General features: G+C 45.1%; 1 protein-coding gene across 6 annotated transcripts in view; it reads right to left on the bottom strand.

Moving 5' to 3' along the window:
- PHLPP2 (PH domain and leucine rich repeat protein phosphatase 2) overlaps nt 1-19,180 on the bottom strand; it is a 143,512-nt gene that overhangs the window by 121,630 nt on the left and 2,702 nt on the right. For 4 of the 6 annotated variants that reach the window (XR_012154557.2, XM_073308382.2, XM_078848154.1 and 1 more), the window contains exon 2: nt 11,609-11,856. Coding sequence is in view for 3 of the 6 variants with exons in the window: in XM_073308382.2 (XP_073164483.1) it covers nt 11,609-11,856 (248 nt within the window). In the remaining 3 variants the exon portion in view is untranslated. Of the gene's footprint in view, nt 1-3,226; nt 3,474-4,796; nt 5,075-11,608; nt 11,857-19,180 lie in introns of those variants that run through there. The other 2 variants (XM_073308384.2, XM_073308383.2) reach the window with 2 other exon arrangements.

The following is a 19,180-nucleotide window of genomic DNA, read 5'->3' as shown; positions in this document are numbered from 1 at the left end:
CAGAACAGGAGACATACAATTCTCCCCCAAGGAGTTCAGTCACAAATTTAATTAAAGCATTATTTTTTTAACGAGCATCATCAGCATGGAAGCATGTCCTCTGGAATGGTGGCCGAAACATGAAGGGGCATACAAACGTTTAGCATATCTGGCATGTAAATACCTTGCAACACTGGCTACAAAAGTGCCATGTGAACACCTGTTCTCACTTTCAGGTGACATAATAAATAAGTAGCAGGCAACAGTATCTCCCATAAATATAAACAAACTCAGCGATTGGCTGAGTAAGAAGTGGGACTGAGTGGACTTGCAGGCTCTGAAGCAGACGGGGGGAACCTTTTTTCTATCAAGGGCCACAGAAAAAAATCAGTTGCAGGCCACACACAGCCCTGCGGGGGGAGGAGCAGAGGCTCGGGGCTTCCTCCCGCAGTGGGGTAAGCCAGCACTCGTGACTCCAGCCCCATGGGGGGGTGAAGGGAGAGGGCGGAGGCTCGGGTCTTCCCCTAGGTTCCAGGGTGGGGCCAGAAATGAGGGGTTCAGGGTGTGGGAGCAGGCTCTGGGTTGGGGTGAAGAAGGGGGTGAAGGTTCCGGCTGCAGGTGCAGGCTCTGGGGTGGGGTCAGGGATGAGAAGTTTGGGGTGCAGGAGGGGGCTCAGGGCTGGGGGGGAGTTAGAGTGAGAGACATGGTTCCGAACTGGGGCAGGCAGTTAGGGTGCAGGTAGGGGTGTGGACTCTGGGAGTTTGGGTGTGGGAAGGGACTCAGGCCTGGAGTGCGGGTGCGGAGGCCCCCCTACTATAAAAAGGATGTGGACAAATTGGAGAGAGTCCAGTGGAGGGCAACAAAAATGATTAGAGGGCTGGGGCACATGACTTATGAGGAGAGACTAAGAAAACTGGGCTTACTTAGTCTGCAGAAGAGAAGAATTAGGGGGGATTTGATAGCAGCATTCAACTACCTGAAGGGGAGTTACAAAGAGGATGGAGCTAGGCTTTTTCTCACTGGTGGCAGATGACAGAACAAGGAACAATGGTCTCAAGTTGCAGTGGGGGAGGTCTAGGTTGGATATTAGGAAAAACTATTTCACTAGGAGAGTGGTGAAGCACTGGAATGGGTTACCCAGGGAGGGGGTGGAATCTCCATCCTTAGAGGTTTTTAAGGCCCGGCTTGACAAAGCCCTGGCTGGGATGATTTAGTTAGGGTTGGTCCTGCTTTGAGCAGGAAATTGGACCAGATGACCTCCTGAGGTCTCTTCCAACCCTAATCTTATATGATTCTGAGGGGGTTGAGGTGTGGGGGCTGGGAGTGTGATTGGGGTGTAGGAGAGGGTGAGTGGTGGGGGCTCTGGCCAGGTGGCACTTAACTGAGGTGGCTCCTTGTCGGCAGCACAGGGGGGGCTAAGGCATGCTCCCTGACTGCCCTGGTCCCGCGCTGCTCCCAGAAGTGGCTGGCAAGTCCAGCCCCAAGGCAGAGGGGCAGCCAGGGGGCTCTGCATGGTGAGTGCTGCCTGCGCCTGCAGGTACCGCCCCCGCAGCTCCCACTGGCCGCAGTTCCCAGACAATAAGAGCTGCGGAGCTGGCGCTTGGGGCAGCACGTAGAGCTTCCCTGATCACCCCTCTGCCCGGGAGCTTTTGGGGGCAGGGGGACGAGGCTCAGGGCTTCTGGCCCATGGCACGGAGACTTGCCATGGGCTGAATTAAATTAGTCAGCGGGCCGAAGGTTCCCCACCCCTGCTCTAAAGTTTTATGTTGGGTTGGGGGTTTTTTTGAGTGCATTTATGTGACCAAAAAAAAATAAAAAATAAATCTACATTTGTAAATTACACTTTCATGATAAAGAGATTGCACTACAGTACTTGTATGAGGTGTATTGAAAACTACTATTTCTTTTATCATTTTTATAGTGCAAATATTTGTAATAAAAATAATACTATAAAATGAGCACTGTATACTTTGTATTCTGTGTTGTAACAGAAATCAATATATTTGAAAATGTAGAAAAACATCCAAAAATATTTAATAAATTTCAACTGGTATTCTATTGTTTAACACTGCGATTAATCATGATTAATTTTTTTGAGTTAATTGTGAGAGTTAACTGCGATTAATCGACAGCCATAATATTTTGTATTCCCTCTGAGCAGTGCTCAAGACCCACATCTTCAAGATGAACAAGGGCCCATCAGCTGAAAATGGCTCCCTGCCTCCAACAAGATGGTCCTGGAAAGCTGCATGAAGTGTTGGCTGATTATATGCTTAGGAATCCTTCAAACACCCTTTGGCTTTTTTGGTATGAAAGCTTAAGATCCTCTGGCATCTGCTGCTGCTAAGACCAAGCACCCTGTACAGTCAGTGTGAAAGAGGCTTTTTATATTTAAAAAAAAAAAAGACGCAGATGCTTCCCCTTCCCTCCCTTGTGAAAGGGACTCACAAAAGGAGACAGATCCAGAAGAATGCAGAGCTTTTGACTGCTTTGCTTTCTGTAAGAGGTCTCTGAGTCCAAAAGAGGTTCTCTCCAATGCAGGGTAGGTTCTCATCTCTTTTTTTTTTTTTTTTTGGACCTGATGACGAGATCTGGAAGCCTTGAGCTAGAACAGACCTACAGATATCCACCCATAACACAGATTATTCACTGCATAATTTTCATCAGAGACTACCTGGAACTGATGCTCCATCAGGACCGTGCCCTCTGCTCACTAACATTCACCTTCGGGAAGAAAATCAGCCGGGAGAGAGATCTTTTTCCAAAGCTTGACCTGTTCTTGGGCAAATGTGTTGTGGACTAACAGATCTCAAAGGGCTCCAGCTACAAAATGACAAGTGCTTCATCCAAAGCAATCCCAGTACTGAAGCTCAAGGTTCTGAGGCACATTACATTGCATTTGTCTTTCCTCAGGCCAACCTCATCCCAAGTATAAAGCTTGCATGGGACACTGGGGGCAGGAGACAGACAGGAGTGTCCTGAAGGAGAATGTACTTTTTTTCTATGACATCCAAGATAGGGCAGCAGAGGTGGTTGTGTGTGCGGAGGTGGGAAAGAAGTGGGGGGTGTCTGCCACGCTGCTTCAGTTGGTGACAGAGGTGCACTGGGCTTCTGACCTATCCATCTCTCAATCGTGGCTTCTGCACATTCCTGGACTGGTAACTTTGCAACCTTTTTTAGCAACTTGGACAAGTCAGATTCTAAAACAAAATCACCATCCTACTGCTCTTTCACCATGGAAATGTACCTGGCATCAGGAAGTTGCACAGACTCCTCAATCACTTCATTGTCCTAATCAGCTCCATTGCCTCCATATGAGCACCTGGAGTTAGCAAGATGAGGGGGTAGCCTGGAACATCAGCAATACTTTGGGATGCAGAGACATTGGATGTGCTGAGACCCATGAAGCAAGAGGCACAAAGAGCCAACTCAAGGAGGGTGTCAGTATTGCTGCGAAGTGCTCTGGCTACACCGAGTGATTCCAAGACTCCAAACTGAGGGTGAGAGGGAAGCACCAAGGTGTCACTGCCGCCTCAAGGCAGACTTTGAGATGTGCTGGTGAGACGTGCCCAGGTCCCCAGACAAACCCTAACACTTACGCTTCCTGACTGTGGCTGAGAAAGGGAAACTGATGCCCTATATCTTGACATAAGCTACCTGAAGCCCCTAACTCCATCAGTGGTGCCTTGGAGTACAGTGGGGAGGCAATGCCTCATCAGCTGAGTCATAGCTCAGTGCCATCTGCAGCAAGTGCCAAGGTTTGGAGGGAGTCAAAAACTCAGCACATGGCAGAAATATTTTAATGAGCCTAGCAGGAAGTTGGGCCTGTGTTGATAAAAGTGGCACCCAGACAGAGTCCTGTAGACTAATCTGAAAGCAACTTCCATTGGGGAATATTTCAGAGTGGTAGCCATGTTAGTCTGCACCACCAAAAACAACGAGGAGTCCCTGTGGCACTTTAGAGACTAACACATTTATTTGGGCATAAGCTTTCATGGGCTAAAACCCACTTCATCAGATGCATTGAGGAGGTATAAATACACAGCATATGAAAAGATGGGAGTTGCCTTACCAAGTGGGGGGTCTGTGCTAATGAGCCAATTCAATTTAAGTTGGAAGTAGGTAATTCTCAACAGTTGACAAGGAGGAGTGGAAGTCACTTTTGTAGTGTGAATGAGGCCAATGTAAACAGCTTATGCCCAAATAAATGTGTTAGTCTCTAAAGTGCCAAAAGGACTCCTCATTGTGTAGGAAAGACCATGCACAAGTACAATCTCTTCAGCTGCACATTTCTCAATAAAAACAATGAGGAGTCCTTTTGGCACTTTAGAGACTAACATTTATTTGGGCATAAGCTGTTTACATTGGCCTCATTCACACTACAAAAGTGATTTCCACTCCTCCTTGTCAACTGTTGAGAATTGCCTACTTCCAACTTAAATTGAATTGGCTCGTTAACACTGACCCCTCACTTGGTAAGGCAACTCCCATCTTTTCATATGCTGTGTATTTATACCTCCTCAATGCATCTGATGAAGTGGGTTTTAGCTCACGAAAGCTTATGCCCAAATAAATGTGTTAGTCTCTAAAGTGCCACAAGGACTCCTCTTTGTTTTTATTGAGAAATGTGCAGCTGAAGAGATTGTACTTGTGCATGGTCTTTCCTACACAGAGTACAGTACAGACAGAGAGCTAGTATAGCTCGGGAATAACCAAGCAATTTATTGGGAGTATCTGCCCGCCGCTTGCGTGTGCTGTCAACCCTCCAGTCTAGTCTCATGAACATCATATCAGCAAGAGAAGTGGCTCAGGCTTACGCTGCAGGGGTTTCTCCTTTGAAACATTCTGGACTTGCGTTGGACTTGCACAACTCCCAGGGGACTGCCTTGAGGAAGACTTGGAGGCATTCCCCATGATACTTGAGTGTTTACAGTAACATCTCTAGACATTCCCCATGATACCCTGTACAGCATGCCCCATTCAGACACTTGTATTGTACTCTGCATTATAGATGTTCTTCTGCAGCACAGATTTTTGTCTGAAGCTGCTAAGTGGTATCGCTTCCTTCCAAGGGGTCAAGGCAGTAGGTGACATCCTGAAAGAGCAAAGAAAACAGCTGAAAGAAATACAAAACAAAGAGCTAAAAGCTTGTAGCAGTACGAGGCTTTGAAAATAGACCAAATGCTGAAGGAAAAAGGTTTGTTGTTCATCCATAGACCCATGACATGGTTCTTCAAATGTCTTTGGAGACTGGAACCTTGTGGACTGAATCAGTGCTCCCAGGCAACTGACAGACCAGAAGCCAAAGGGTCTAGAAATAAAAAGGCTTGGAAGGCATGGGGAGTGGGAGAGGGCGCAAACCAAAAAAAGATACCTTAAGCAAGTAAGTTGCTGGAGAGAGACAGCTCCTACAAGAAACTCCTTTACCAGACCCTGGTCAAAGAGGAATGGACTGGAAGGTTCCAAGGGCAATGGTTAGAATCCTGGGTGGTGCAGAACTAACAGTAAGTGAAGGCTGCTTGCCTCTTGACCCTATAATGTTGCCCTTAGGGGTCAAAAATGTTATCACTTGAGGCATTCAGCCTGTATAGAAATAGTGAATGCAAGATCCAGGATCCTAAATAGATGGTATTTGTGAAGAAAGTGCATTACCCGACACATCCTTTCATCCTCAAACTGAATACAGGAAAACATGCATCTTCCCCCAACAGAATACAATGCAATCTGTAAACAGACAAAACCTGAAGGCAATCAGAAACATGCAACTGAAAAGACTGTACTTGTACATGCTCTTTCCTACACACAGTACACACTGAGGGCTAGTGTAGTTGGAGAATACACCAGCAATTCACTGAGAACATTTCCTCTCCTTTCATGTGGTGTCAAACCCTCCAGTCTAGTGTTTTTAGTATCACATACCAAGTACTGGTCACTTCAGCTAGGTCAGTGAGAGAGCACTATCAGGCCAGGGTAAGAAATAAGCATAGGAGAGAACAGGAGGCCAGCACAGAACAGCAGCTTCACAGACCCTCATGTAACTTTAGTTATTGCCCATGCATAAAAGCCAGGTTTTATACCTTCGTAGATTCCAAGGCCACAAGGGACATTGTGATCATCTAGTCTGACCTCCTGTATAACACTGGCCACAGAACTTCCCCAAAATAATTCCTAGGGTTGTGTTTTTTTGTTTTTTTTTGTTTTTAAAGAAAAACACCAATCTTGATAACACACCATAGCCCTTGGTAAATTGTTCCAGTGGTTAATTACCCTCACCATTAAAAATGTTAATTATGATTCGCTGTTTACAATTACATTTTGAGACTTATGAGTTATCCAGTTTTTATATCATTCTATATTTTTAATAAAAATGTCATGCAGTACCACATCAAATTCCTTACAGAAATCTAAGTATATTACAACAACACTATTATTTTTATCAACCAAATTTGTAATCTCATAAAAAAAAATCAAGTTTGTTTGACAGGATTTATTTTCCATGAACCGATGTTGATTGACATTAATTAATTACCCTTCTTTAATACTTATTAAAGAAGACTCACATCAGCTGCTCTATTATATCTTCCCTGAGATCAATGTGAGACTGGCCTATGATTACCTGGTTCATTCAGGTACAGAAAAGAGTTTTATCCATGTAGTTTTCGGAACCTATCCTTTATTGTGAGCTATAACTTTTGAAAAACTTTCAAAGAGAACCTAAGGAATGGAAGGTCTTAGCTAGAAAGACAGGCTGAAGACCTTAGACCTATACATCTTAGAGAGGTAAATGCTCAAAGGAACTTACTGAAATGCGTATGCACTTAATGGGGATCACAGAGGATCTACTTCAGCTGAGGAGTAACACCACAAGGACATTCCTGGAAGTTTAGGACAAATATCTGGGGATCTTCTCCTGCCCCTCCTACCCCAAAAGGGTGATCAGTATTTGTATTCTTAATCCAGGAGATGTGGGAAAAATCCACCTACAAGGATTCAAATGGTGGGGAATTAAGAGTTACTTGGGGTCCAAGCGACATCAGATGCTTGACCGGGTTATTTGTGTTCATATGCATGTGACCACATTGATCAGCAGATCGTGCACTAAAATGGAATTCTCTTGGCATTTGAGAGAATTTGGGTATAGTGAGACCTTGAGTTTGGTGTCATCTTCCTCAGGAGAACTGACCAAGACCATGGACCATATCCTAATGTCAAACAAATGACTACTAAGGGGAATTTCATACTTACTGTATCTCTATGGCTGGGGTTCTCAGACTTTTGTACTGGTGACCCCTTTCACACAGTAAGCCTCTGAGTGTGACTCCCCTTATACATTAAAAACACTTTTTTATATATTTAACACCGTTATAAATGCTGGAGGCAAAGCAGGGCTTCGGGTGGAACCTGATAGCTCACAACCCACCATGTAATAACCTTGCGACCCCGAGGGGTCCCAACCCCCAGTTTGAGAACCCTGCTGTACGGAGACCTTCCCCCTTTGAGGTTTATTTACGAGACCTTCCTGCTACATTTACATTCAGAATTTTGCACAGGTGACATGCAATAGTTCAAGAACTGAATTTCAGGATCAAGCTTGTTGAATTGCTAAAGGCAAGAAGGTAGCAAGTGTGGGAGCAGGACCTGCTGCCATCAGTTTAAAGCTCAGGACTGGGTTTCAAAGTATTATTCACAGAGACCAATTAACTTAGCTATTCAACTTGCCACAAATCAAAGTGAAGTAATGCTGCAAAACAACAAGAAAAGAGAGGCTGAAACAAAAGTTCAAAAGGGGAATTAAAACACAATCTCTTACAACTGCTCCAACAATGCGTCTTCAAATCCTAACCTTATCAGGGCTCTGGGGTAAAGGGTCTGTGCTCTAAGTGCTGGAAGATCACTACAGAACTAAGCAATGAGCCACTAAAGGCAATTTTCCTATAAACATTTCACCTAATAAACACAATTTATCAGCTACATCCATGGCTCCATGCCAACAGCTATGTATACCCTTACTGTAACTGACCTATGCCTGGTTCCTGCAACTCAGACACATAGCCAAGTGAAGGGAGAGCTCCACTACAAATCTAGTCTTACTCGCCTCACTGTTATGATGCAATACAGAACAGGACTGCACTGTCTTCCTTTTCCTGTACCAATATGCTGAATTCAAGCTATGCTGCATGTTCTGTATTCTCAGCACCCAATGCACAACAGCAGAAAAATCTGGGAGCCAAATCCAGAGCTTGCAAAAGTGAGTGTAACATCACTGAATTCACTGAAACCGCACTTGCTTACAGTATTGAAGAGGAAGCCCGATTTTTATTATAAATCCTCTTTTTTTTACAAATTTTCAACTTTCAAAGAGAATGTTTTGGCTTGAAAAACTGCCATTTTCATATAATAGAATTGTTTCTGAAAACCTGAAGAACTGATAACTTTACAAAACTCCATTTTCAAGATTTCATAGCCAGAGCCTTACTTAAACTGTATTGCACACTAGTATATATGCATGTCAAATCTCATAAATAAGTGACTAGCTTTCATCATCAATACTTGGTTTTCCATCATGAATTCCAGTGTGCAAAACTTTCTATGCCAAAACTACAACAAGATTTGTAAGCAGACAACATGTAGGGGAGACCTAGCCTGACATGAGCAATTAACATCTGGAGGGAGGCCTCATTTCTTGGAGGCCTCATTTCTTGGACAACAGAATTAGGGAGGTAAATGGATCACAGAAATATCAGGGTTGGAAGGGACCTCAGGAGGTTGAAAAAGACAGAATGTTTGAGCCAGCTCAGATAAGATGGAGAACACCCAGGGACCCATTTATTAACAATGGACAAAATAGTTTGGAATGTAGAGATGAGGTAAAGACTAGGTCAAGTGAGGATAATGCATAGACAGAGCATGTTGCACAGGGACTGGTTCCTGCAAAGTAACCAAGCTAATTCAAAAACATGTGATGCAATGTAAAGTGTAAATGTATATAAAGGAAGAGTTTTTCTGTGTAACTCTGGATGTATGGTACATACTATACTCTCCCCTACACTTGAGTCTGATCAGCATAGCTTTGCTGCATGACAAATAAAGGAACCTGAGTGACTAAATCTGGAGTCGAACTGAGTTTTTTGGATCCCAGAAAACTGGATAAAGTGTTCTCCTAGAAGTGAACAAGGTATTCTGGATAAGCGGAGTGGAAAAGGTTTCAGAGGGAATCCAACACTACAGCAGGAAAACTTTCTATTAAACTTTTAAAACATCAAGACCCCAGTCTTTTAAGCATTCCAAGAGAGCAATTTGTGCAGGAAAAGTTTCTATTGCAGTGAATTTGTGCAGTTTGGTCCCTGCAAAAATTTTATGTGCAAATTTATCAGCTGTCATGACACAGTTCTCTCCTCTCCTTCATGCTCCCACACTTCTCCCTAGATAAAACCATATCTGGGATCTCAGGAACTCAGATGTTCAGTAGACCCAACCTATGCTACCTTGAGCGTTAATCCATGCTGAGAGGTGGGGAAGGTTTAGATTGGATATTAGGAAAAACTTTTTCACTAAGAGGGTGGTGAAACACTGGAATGCGTTACCTAGGGAGGTGGTAGAATCTCCTTCCTTAGAGGTTTTTAAGGTCAGGCTTGACAAAGCCCTGGCTGGGATGATTTAACTGGGAATTGGTCCTGCTTCGAGCAGGGGGTTGGACTAGATGACCTTCTGGGGTCCCTTCCAACCCTGATATTCTATGATTCTAAGGAGCTATAAGGAACATAGATTTACTTTTGTACTGAGGCAATTGGAAGGATCAGGCATCCTTCAGCTCATGAAGTCATTATACAATAAGTAATTCAGTACACATAGTTTTACACACCTATAACTTATTGTGAAGAAAAAACTTCAGTGTATAATTTATGCAAATAATACTTTATCAAAAATACTTAGTGATGCAAAGGACACCCAGTCTTTCCTCCCATCTGTCAATGACTTTCCCAAACACACTGAAGTCTAGGGCCCCAGCAGTGGAACTTTTACCAGGAACTGGAGAAGTGCTCCAAAGTGCCATGCCTTTCCCCGTGCATTTTAGAAGAACAACATGGATTAGGTCCACTGGGAAAAGTGTGGATTAGAGACTCCCGTTTTAACTTTGTCCATGAAAAGGAGTGGCAGGTTTACACGCTGAAATCCAAAATCCACTGGAGGTAATACAAAGTCTAAATTCAAAAGAACTCTATGGCTTGTAAAGCTATGAGGAATTCATGATCTTCTCAGCACAAAGTTTGTGCACATTAAACTTTATGAGCTGAAGTCTATTTTCAGTGCATAATGACCTAAGGCACAACACTTTATATACTGAAGTCCAAGTTTTCTGCACATAAAACTTTATAGCTTAAGTCTATTTATAATCTTAGCATACTTTGCAATTCATTTTTTTAAACAAAGGATATCCCCACTGAAAAAGCATTAATTTATACAGTTACTAAATCATGACCATCACAGAAGTACATACCAAGATCATTTCAGTTAACAAAATATAGATGTCAAGAAATGATCACTAAAGGTAACTTAGAGATTATACATTCTCAAGAAAATTTACACTTGTGAACATGCACATTAGACATTTCTATGACCTTAACTCTGGCCCTTTTCGTCTGTGGCCTTTTTTTGGTGAATACATTTGAATAATTTGCCTAACAAATATGCTATCATTTAGGATGCCAGTTTTATAAAGATGAATAAAGATGTTAAGATAGTATATACTGGGAGTAAAATTTAGCCCTTTATATGGAAAAAGATGCAGCATTATATAAACAGGGACATCTCTCACCCCAGGGCATATTCCATGTCCAACTAGAAGTTCCCAGAAGTTAACTCACTCAAACGAAACACTCTTCAAAAAGGAGGTGCTTCTAGGGGAATTACCAGTCAAACCCTCCCAGCCAAAACACCAATGAGTGTTTCCTATCTGAGCATAACAGCTTCAATCCATAAATTATAGTATTATATGCTCAGAACTGGATCCATCTATCATACAGAACCCCTTTGTTGACCCATAACCTGAGCTTAGGTGATCACGTAAATAATCACTTATATTTTAGAAAAAGTTAAGATGCTTGTTTAATTAGTGCAAATTAAACTAAAGCTACGATGCAAGTAGGATAAAAAAAACAACAAAGATTATTTTAAAATGGGCTTTGCAGTGAGTCTGAAGCCTAGTATTCAGCTTGAGGACTAGTGGTAATAGTTAGCATAAAGCCACATTAGACCTAATAACACTTAATCTCATTTTAAGGGGAATCCACAGCCCCACTGATTCCTGAGTATACATGATGCGAATTCAGCTATTAATCTTATCTTGTTTCCTAGTTCTGTGATTTTGTTTATAATAAACATCGTACAAATAAAACTCAGTCTCTACGTATGTCTCACCAGTCATCATCTTAATTAATCTCTAAATAGCCACCAAAGAACAGACCTGTTATTAGTGACTAGTGCATCTTGCACCCAAAATGAATCATAAGGCTATACCTACCTACTTTAAATCAGCCCTAGTTTCATTCACATTCATTTGCCCACAGCAAGAAAGCACTGCCCTCCATCCACTTCTGGAATTGGATTTACCCTTTCCTTCTGTCCTTACCTGACCAGGTCTCCATGGAGCTGCAAATAGAGGTTCTCCCTACCCTCTCCATCACAGATCTCAGATGCCAGGGTATCCACTGTACAAAGGACCAAGTGCAGGTCAGAAGAGGTCGCAGTTGCAGAGTCTGCTCCATAAATGTACACACAGCCTCGCCCAACATCCTCTTTCAGCCAGTCTCTCTCACGGGAGCCAAATCGACTCCTCCTGTTCAAGCAGTTTCTGCTCCCATTGCACTTCATGTTCCTCTAAAGGACATCAAAAGTAGATGGTTAGCTGCTGGCACGAAGACTGAAATCCAATAGATTGCCTGTTGCTTTCCTTCTCCAACACCTCCAATGACCAGCCAAGTGTAATTTCCACACCTCACCCCCGTCTCCTTCTGCTTTCCCAAATTCCCCTCATCCCTCATGGGTTGCAGTCATCCAAACAGCTGCTTACTCCTGGGGGAATTCTGCGCCACTACACGTGCACAGAATTCATGTCCCCTGCAGATTTCTTTGCTTCCCCACATAAAAATGACTTTCTGACAGGGAAACAAAGGGAAGCTGCAAGAGCAGTCACGCACCACTACCTAGCTGCGCAGGTTCATCGTTTCAAGCACCTGGAGCAGCCGGCGGAGAGGTAAATCACCGCAAGGCTGGGAACACCCCATCCTTTGGCTCCTACCCTGAGCTGAGACCACCTGCTAGCCCTGGCTGGGCTGAAAGCAGGAGAGGACAGGATTTCTTCTTCCCCTGCAAAGGAGTGGATGGGGCTGTGTCAGACCCCCCTCCCCCGAGAATCCTCCCCCAGCTGCAGGAAGCTCAGCATTCTTCCATGCTTCTTGCCCCCATCGCTCCTCAGCTGCGGGGGGGTGTCACTGGATGGGGAGCTGCTCCCCCATCCACCCAATCCCCATGCATCTGGACCTCCCATACCCAGACACTCCTGCCAAGCCTCACCCCATATACCCAGAACCCCACTAGCCCTCCATCCCACTGAACCTCAACCCCTGCACCTGGAGCCCTCCTGCACCCAGACCCCCTGCCTCCGGACCCCCACCCCTGCACCCAAACCACCCCCACACTGAGCTCCCTGCTCTCAAACCCCCACCCTGACACGCCCAACCCCCCTGCACCACCCTGAGCCCCCACATCCAGACCCCCAACTAGCTGCACCCAGACCTTCACCCCACGAAGCCCCACTCCCCCCAGGATCCAGACCCCCCGCTGAGCCCCAAACACTCAGACCCCTCCGCTGAGCCCCCACCACTTTCACCTGAAAGCCCAGGCAGAGTCCCATTGCCCCTGCACCTGGAACCCCCCCAATGAGCCTCTGTGCATCCAGATCCCCCCACATCTAGACCCCCCACTGAGCTGCCTGCACCCAGATTGCCTCACACAGAATCTTCTCACCCCACACTGAGCCCCTCCACACTTGGATCCTGCCTGGTTGAGCCTGCCTGCCCCACAGGTGCACCTAGCACAAAGGGGCAGGGCCACAGGGTGTTTCTGTGGTATACTCAGGCCTTGTGCTGTGCCAGGGTTGGGTGCAGCCTCACCACTGAGTCCTTGTCCTGGGGGTAAGGGATGGGGAGGCTGCAGGGTAATCTCCCACCTTTGTACAGCCAGTGGCCTATGCTCCCCACCACCATGCTGAAGCCTCTGCATTTATTTATCGACAAATAAAGCTTGCAGAATTTTAAAATATTGTGTGCAGAATTTTTTATTTTTTGGCACAGAATGCCCTCAGGCATAACAGTTGTGGACAAGACATGTGAGGAGACTCCATAAACTAAGGTAAGGCTGGAAGTGGCCCCTGGATTGTGCCTGGAAAGCATCTGCAACACCCTGTATCTCTATGATCTAGAAACATCCTTCACCTCTTTGGATCTCACCCATTACTAAAGAGAAGCACACGATTAGCAGGAAAATTAAACCACAGATGGGACCAAATCCTCTATCCGAGCTGACTTGTTTGACACTTTGATGAGTCAACAAGGATGCATTAGAAAAATTGGAAAGAGTCCAGCGGAAGGCAACAAAAATGATTAGGGGACTGGAACACATGACTTATGAGGAGAGGCTGAGGGAACTGGGATTGTTTAGTCTGCGGAAGAGAAGAATGAGGCGGGATTTGATAGCTGCTTTCAACTACCTGAAAGGGGGTTCCAAAGAGGATGGATCTAGACTGTTCTCAGTGGTAGCAGATGACAGAATGAGGAGTAATGGTCTCAAGTTGCAGTGGGGGAGGTTTAGGTTGGATATTAGGAAAAACTTTTTCACTAGGAGGGTGGTGAAACAGTTGAATGCGTTACCTAGGGAGGTGGTGGAATCTCCTTCCTTAGATATTTTTAAGGTCAGGCTTGACAAAGCCCTGGCTGGGATGATTTAGTTGGGGACTGGTCCTGCTTTGAGCAGGGGGTTGGACTAGATGACCTCCTAAGGTCCCTTCCAACCCTGATATTCTATGATTCTATGAATATGGAATTGTCTCCTTAATGACATAGTCATGCTCCTTCCCTCTTGCCTAGAAATACAGCTCTACCCAGGGCTGACAAGAAGTGGGGAAAAGGAAGACAACTGTATCAAGGTCCCAAGTCCAGGGCTCCCCCCAAAATGTCTAATGTCTGTGTAAATAAAGTGAAATTGCAGGGAGTGAGGCCCCAGTGAACATTCTGTACTAGGGCTCCAAATTTCTCTTGAAGGGCCTGACTCTACCACTACTACTAACAAGAAAGTGCCCTAAAAGCAGAAATGGCTCAATTCAAACCTCACTATGCTAGCTGTTCGTTCCACAGCAGGTGTTCAAGCTCATAATCTGTGAAGAGTGAAGGCCACTGCTCCAAACGGACATGCCCTAAACCTATCACAGTAAAGTGTTAGGCAAATCAATATTACATTGTAAAACAAATAATTTTTCTCACTCTGCCTCAGAGTCCCAAAGTGCCAGATGCATATTCCAGACAGCAAAATAATTTTTACAATAGTTTGTCACTTTAGCAGTCAATGTTGTCAACTAGATTTTCCTCTATTAGGGTGAGAGAGAGGCTCATCAGAGTATCTAAGAAATCCTTCTGGAGCTAGCTTTGCTTACAGATGGTGGTGCTAGATTCCCATAAGCACCTATCACCTCACTAGCAATGCAACATTTCATCCTCTAGAACAGTGGTGACCAAACCACAGCTCGCAAAACGCATGTGGCTCTTTTACAGTTAAAGTGTGGCTCGTGGAGCTCTCCACGCCCCCCCTCTCCCCCCCGCCATTCTAGACCTACCAGACTGGGGGCGAGAGGGAAGGGCGGGGGGAGAGAGAGGGAGGATACTCAGGGCTTCTGCCCTGGATTTGGGTGGTAGGGCTAGGAGCTTCTTCTCCCCAGCAGGGAGGGGGGTCTTGGGGCTTCAACCCCATAGGATATACCTGCCAGGACTCAGGGCTTCAGAAGGAGCATTGCTGAAGCCCCAAGACCTCCCTCCCCACAGGGCTGAAGCCCCAAACCCCGGCAGGTGCCTCACACAGAGCTGAAGCCCCAAGACATTTCCCATTATAAGACCCTGTTTTCAATTGCCTATATCTTTGCCAAATTTTAACCATTTGGGCTCCAATTTTCCATGCCGGGTGTCTGTTTCCAGCTGAACTTCTTTTTAGAAAATTTCAGGCAAAACAGTTTCTGAGAACGAGGCTAGGGAAAAATGTCTGACACTGTATAGCAATTCTTATGTTATGCCCATGTTAAAGAATTCTTTGAAAAGTTCTGGTGCCCCCATGCTTTGGAGCAGGGACACGAAAAGGGGAGGAGGTCTGGCTGGCCTGTGTGTCAGGAATATGCCTTTTAACATTCCCATTAAAATTTTCCCAAATTAGGCCAAACTATAAACTTTGGGGAGGGGAGGGAAGAATCACAGTTCACACACTCAGTGCAGGCTTCTTTGATTTTAGTAGCCAAAAATCTCTGAAGATTCTGTCCTTACTGACCATGCTTGAGATTGCACATCCTCCAGCGGCACAGAGCAACTGAGCATGCTTGAGCTCCTCAACTACACGTGCACCATTACCACAGAGCATGCTCGAGCCCAGGGATACAGGCACAAAGCCAAATTTTCCCCCATAATGACATTTACCAGCTGCTCCAGGTTGTGGTGGGATCACCAGACATTAGAACTGAGAGCAGGAGCCTGTCTCTTCAGTGTTCTCAATGATCTCCCAGAGGGCATTTAGGCAGAAACAAGATAGAAGCTGTTTGATTCAAATGCACAGGGGACAAAAGCTGAATTGGGAGGAGGGAAAGGAGTAGATTAGGACAAAGTGTCTGGTGAAATTGGCACAGGGGGACGACGACACAAATTGGGCATGGAGACTGGGAGCAGGGGGAGTAGAGACTGGAACTGACTGGACAGGTAGGGTGACACTGAGAGCCGGTGTGGTACACAGTAGGGTGAGGGGAAGGAAAGAGCCTGGGAGAGCCCTAAAATCAGACAAGGAAGTGGGAAGACTGGGGCTGGATGGACAATGAGACTGGGGACTAGAACCAGTGGTAGGAAATGGGGGCAGGTGGATGGAGAGGAGGCAGATCTGACAAGAAGCAGAGCGCACGGCATGAACTGAGTGTGCCTCAACAAGAGACAGGGAGGGGAGAGACTGGAACTAAGTGTGGAGAGAAAGGGGGGAGACTGGGACTCAGAGAGCGACCCCAGAGAGTGAGACTAGGACTGGGACAAAAAGATGGAGGAGGTGAGACTGGGAAGGCAAAGAGAATGAGAATGGGATGAGGAGCCTGGGGTGGGGAAGAGACAGGACAGGGACAGGACTAAAGGGGTCAAACTTGGGGGGAAAAGAGAAGAAGTCTCTGTACCCACCACAGCACATTTCCCTCAGTAGCCTGGAATGGAACTCAAGATTCCCAAGTCTCATCATTCCTCTGCTGTCAGCAAATATCTGCTGAAACTGACTCAAAGTATGTGTCTCATCCCCCTGCAGTGCTGGTCCACACAGAGGATGCCAACCTACTGTTGTTATTGATTACTCTGTTAGCTCAAGTAGCAGAAGTCCTTGTGGTGGATCTAAAGGTTTCAACCCTGCTGATGAACCACATGGGCGTCAGTGTGATGCCACGTGATGGAACTGGTCTTTTTTGGTTTGCTTTTTTAAAAGCTAGGAAGTTGCATACACGCGCACACACACACAAATTATGTTAAACAAACATCAGTAAAAAGAAAAGGAGTACTTGTGGCACCTTAGAGACTAACCAATTTATTTGAGCATGAGCTTTCGTGAGCTACAGCTCACTTCATCGGATGCATACTGTGGAAACTGCAGAAGACATTATATACACCATGTCTCTGTGTATATAATGTCTTCTGCAGTTTCCACAGTATGCATCCGATGAAGTGAGCTGTAGCTCACGAAAGCTTATGCTCAAATAAATTGGTTAGTCTCTAAGGTGCCACAAGTACTCCTTTTCTTTTTGCGAATACAGACTAACACGGCTGTTACTCTGAAACCAAACATCAGTAAGAGTTGCAAAGTTAAGCACTCAGAAGTTAGGAAATGCCAGAATTAAGGTGGCCTGTGCAGCCTTAGTTTGGCTCCCTTGGGCATATGTGTTATGATGCTATCTTTAATTACATGATCATATACTATTCATTTCCACAGGACACCAGCCTCACCCAGGGCACAAGATGGATACAACTCAATTAATGGGTAGTTATTCAATATTTTTTTTCTCACTGTTTTTTGTGTGGCTCCATGCCTTGTTTACTGCACACTATTTAAACCCTGCTCTGAAGACAGAATTATTAATTTCTTCCTGGACTTTCTATGGAGCTCACCCCTATAGTATGTAAATGCTTCACAAACAATTAATGTATTTCACAACACCCCTATGAGAAGAGGGGATGATACTATCCCCATCTTATGGATAGGGAAATAAGAGACAGAGATCAAGGTCAAAAGTTTCTACTGATTTTGGGTGCCCAATTTTAGATAACTAGGACCTGATTTAGAGTAATTAGCATTATACGTTTATATGTTCACAGTACACCTCTCACTGACTTGCAGAGCTGCTGTGCACTCACAGCAGCAACTGAAGTCAGACCCTGGAGTCTCGAGTCAGGCATTCAGAAAATGAGGAACTAATATTAGTGGTCACCTGTGAAAAGTTCGATTTAAGTGACTTACCCAAAATCACACTGTGACTCTGTAGCCCACAGCCCGCTGGGTATGTTTGTTGAAAGCTCCTTCACAGAGCCACAAACATAGGCCTGTACCTGGCACAGTTCACGAATTTTCCCAACACTTGTCATTCCTGCGGTGAGGGGGAGACCCTAGCATACATCTACATGGGGTATGTCAGGTTGCAGTCCCTCTTACTGAGGTTCTGCCTATACTTTCCCCTGTTCCTGGCACACCCCATCCATGACCCCACAAAGTTGTGAGACCTTCTTATCAACCTTCTCCTGGCGCTGACCATCCACCACTCCAGGAGGAAGAAGCTAGATGGGCATGGGTGCTCTGTGACTTAGGGCCTATTTCTGTTCCCTTGTCCATTCTCACCTCCAGGCAGAGTTCCTCCTTAGATGCCTTTGAGGAACAGTGGGCACTGCCTGGAGCTCTCTGCTCAGTGTCCCCCTCTGGATCCCTCGTTATTAACCTTTGACCTCACTCCCACTCCTATTTTTTTCCCCACTTCATGCCCCCAGAAATCACTTGTAACCTGGATTCAGTGGTTCTGCCCCTTTAGCTGAGAGGGTAGGCCTTTAGTTTTGGGCAATCCTATTCCTGCCCTTCTACTAATAGTACAGTGACTCTGTGGAAGAGGTAGGAATAGAATCCAATTCTCCAGGGCAGCATTCACTTGTCTTAACCACGAAACCATCATTTCTCCTCCTGCAATTCCTTGCCTCATTCACTACACATATTCCAACTGTTGCCGGCACAGAGCGTCCAGCGTCACCAACAAACTTCTGCAATAAACAAGGCAGGGTCCTATAGACAACAGCCGACTGTATCCCCATATTCATCCCCAGATCAGGTTCATCCTGTGCACTAACAGAGGTGGAGTCTGGTGTAAAAAAAACAAAAATAGTATGGTTTCAGAGTAACAGCCATGTTAGTCTGTATCTGCAAAAAGAAAAGGAGTACTTGTGGCACCTTAGAGACTAACCAATTTATTTGAGCATAAGCTTTCGTGAGCTACAGCTCACTTCATCGGATGCATACTGTGGAAAGTAAGATCTTTCCACAGTATGCATCCGATGAAGTGAGCTGTAGCTCACGAAAGCTTATGCTCAAATAAATTGGTTAGTCTCTAAGGTGCCACAAGTACTCCTTTTCTTTTTGCAAAAATAGTATGTGATCATTTTTCAGAGTAACAGCCGTGTTAGTCTGTATTCGCAAAAAGAAAAGGAGGACTTGTGGCACTAATAAATTGGTTAGTCTCTAAGGTGCCACAAGTCCTCCTTTTCTTTATGTGATCATTGTGACTGAATGCCCCGCTGCAGTCACACCCTACACACTACTGTAATAATCTTTGTACAAGATATGCCTTGTGAGGTATCATTTAAAAACTGATAATACACTGATCAATATTTTT

The sequence above is a fragment of the Lepidochelys kempii genome, chromosome 12 (genome assembly GCF_965140285.1).
Source record: "Lepidochelys kempii isolate rLepKem1 chromosome 12, rLepKem1.hap1, whole genome shotgun sequence".
Classification (NCBI taxonomy): Eukaryota; Metazoa; Chordata; order Testudines; family Cheloniidae; genus Lepidochelys; species Lepidochelys kempii.
This window is presented reverse-complemented; position numbering and strand designations above follow the sequence as displayed.